General features: G+C 47.6%; 1 protein-coding gene across 1 annotated transcript; it reads right to left on the minus strand.

Annotated features, from left to right (window-relative positions):
• Nucleotides 1-409: 409 nt before the first annotated feature.
• LOC126489563 (FUN14 domain-containing protein 2-like) lies at nucleotides 410-877 on the minus strand. Its single transcript, XM_050123901.1, has one exon. It carries the CDS (start codon nucleotides 860-862, stop codon nucleotides 410-412), a length of 453 nt encoding a protein of 150 aa, XP_049979858.1. The 5' UTR covers nucleotides 863-877.
• Between the last annotated feature and the right edge of the window lie 930 nt (nucleotides 878-1807).

A 1807-nucleotide genomic window follows, 5' to 3' on the forward strand; every position in this document is an offset into this window, starting at 1 on the left:
TTGTAAAGTTCTGTAAGGAGACTGTAAGTAGCTGACTAGCAGGTAGTACTCCCACAGCTGTCCCTGCTTTACTTTCTTCCCATGCTCAAAGTCAGGTATGTTCAGTTCTTTCCACATAGCGCTCTTCCAGCTCGACTGTTAGGGACAGATCTTAAAGATGGTTTGGGGCCAGGTTCTACACACGGGGGAAGGACCATTCCTGTTGACCTCCAGATGGAGAGTGCGCTGCCCTGTGGCTTGTCAAGCCCATGGGAGGACCTGTGTTAACTTGCATGGGCAGATGCGCATGGAGGCGGTTCAGATTTACAACAGGGAGGAGGGCAGGCATGAAGAGGAAGTGGAAAGCCTCTGGATTTTTCTACGATGGTGTACAGAGGCTGCTGAACCGTGGGAGTGGAGTGATACCCCTTTAGGATGCCATACCGAGCAGAAAGCCTCCAAAAAATCCTCCAGTTACTAATACATTCTGCTTTATGAACGACACCAACTCCTCAGCTTTGCTCTTGACCTCAGTTGGTAATTGGGCGCTCTTCCGAATCTTCAGCTGTTCCTTGGCCTTTTTCATGTCCTTCTCTACGCGATTCCAGTCAACTTTGATGTGGCCAGTATGGTTTGCGAGCTCAAGGAGAATAATGCCCCCTCCCACCGCTGTGGCAGCCAGCTTTCCAACTTTCTGGAATATGAAGCCAGTGCACCAGCCCGTGATGCCGCCAATCAGGAGCTGGGTTGCCACACTGTACTTCTCGCCCGCAGACCGTGTCTCCTGCCCAAAAAGTTTGCGCCACCAAGGCTGGTTTTTGCCAAATTCTGTAAGATCCAATGCCTCATAAGCATCAAAGTGCTCTTGACTGTTCGCGGCCATCTCTGTGAGCTGCGAGTTGAGAGAGGACAGCCGCAGAGGGTCAGTAGGGCAGGAGATAGAGCGCTTTGCGGTTACGGTGGTGGTGGCTTGTGGTCGTTGTCATGGCCTGCTGACCTTCCGCACGTGGGCAGATGTATCCATTCCCAAGGCCGTGGCGAAAGAGGGCAGGTGGAGCATGCGCCTCAGCTTTTCTTCAGGAGGAGCTACGTCATAAAGCCACCTTGGCCTTTATCAAACTGCGTGTTCTGGTTTTCACCCTTGCACTGTTTTGGACATAGATCTCCCTGTTGCTCCTGTTGGCCTCAACGTTCTGGGTTTAAGTGATCCTCCCATGCCTCTTGAATAGCTGAGATTATAAGTGCCTAACACCGTACCTTGCCTGGCTCCTCTGTGATTCGTGCCTCGCCCTCCGGTTCTCACCGGGATCCTTGGGCACCTCCCCTTTTTTTTTTATTTTTTGAGATCTACTTACATCGTTTCCCTCCTCTTTTCTCCATCCAAACCCTCCCTTATCTCTTTTAAATTCTTGGTCTTTTTTTCTCAATGGTACTACATGCATATGTTTATACTTGTATATATTCCTAAATACATACGTGCACCCTGCTCAGTCTGGATATTGGTACTTGCATGCACGTTTTCAGAGCTGATCATTTGGTATTATTGTATAACCAGTTAGTTGATGCATAATCCAGTAAACACGAGTTTTAACAGAGTTACTTTCCTCACACAGCAAACATCTCCAAACCCACAAAAGTCCCCTCTTTCACTCATCCCAGTATTTTTTATACCTGCTAAGTATCTCTTCTAGCAAGAATTTCCATCTTAAGGTGTCAAGGAAGAATGGAATTGGCAATTTAATTATAAGAACAATCAGTGGGCATGAAGTCTATGAATATACTCATGTTAATAGTGTTGCCTCATTATATCAGTTGGATTATTTCACAT

The sequence above is a fragment of the Alexandromys fortis genome, unplaced genomic scaffold (assembly GCF_014885135.2).
Source record: "Alexandromys fortis isolate MF-2015 unplaced genomic scaffold, M_Fortis_MF-2015_v1.1 scaffold_8_9099976_23576923, whole genome shotgun sequence".
Classification (NCBI taxonomy): Eukaryota; Metazoa; Chordata; class Mammalia; order Rodentia; family Cricetidae; genus Alexandromys; species Alexandromys fortis.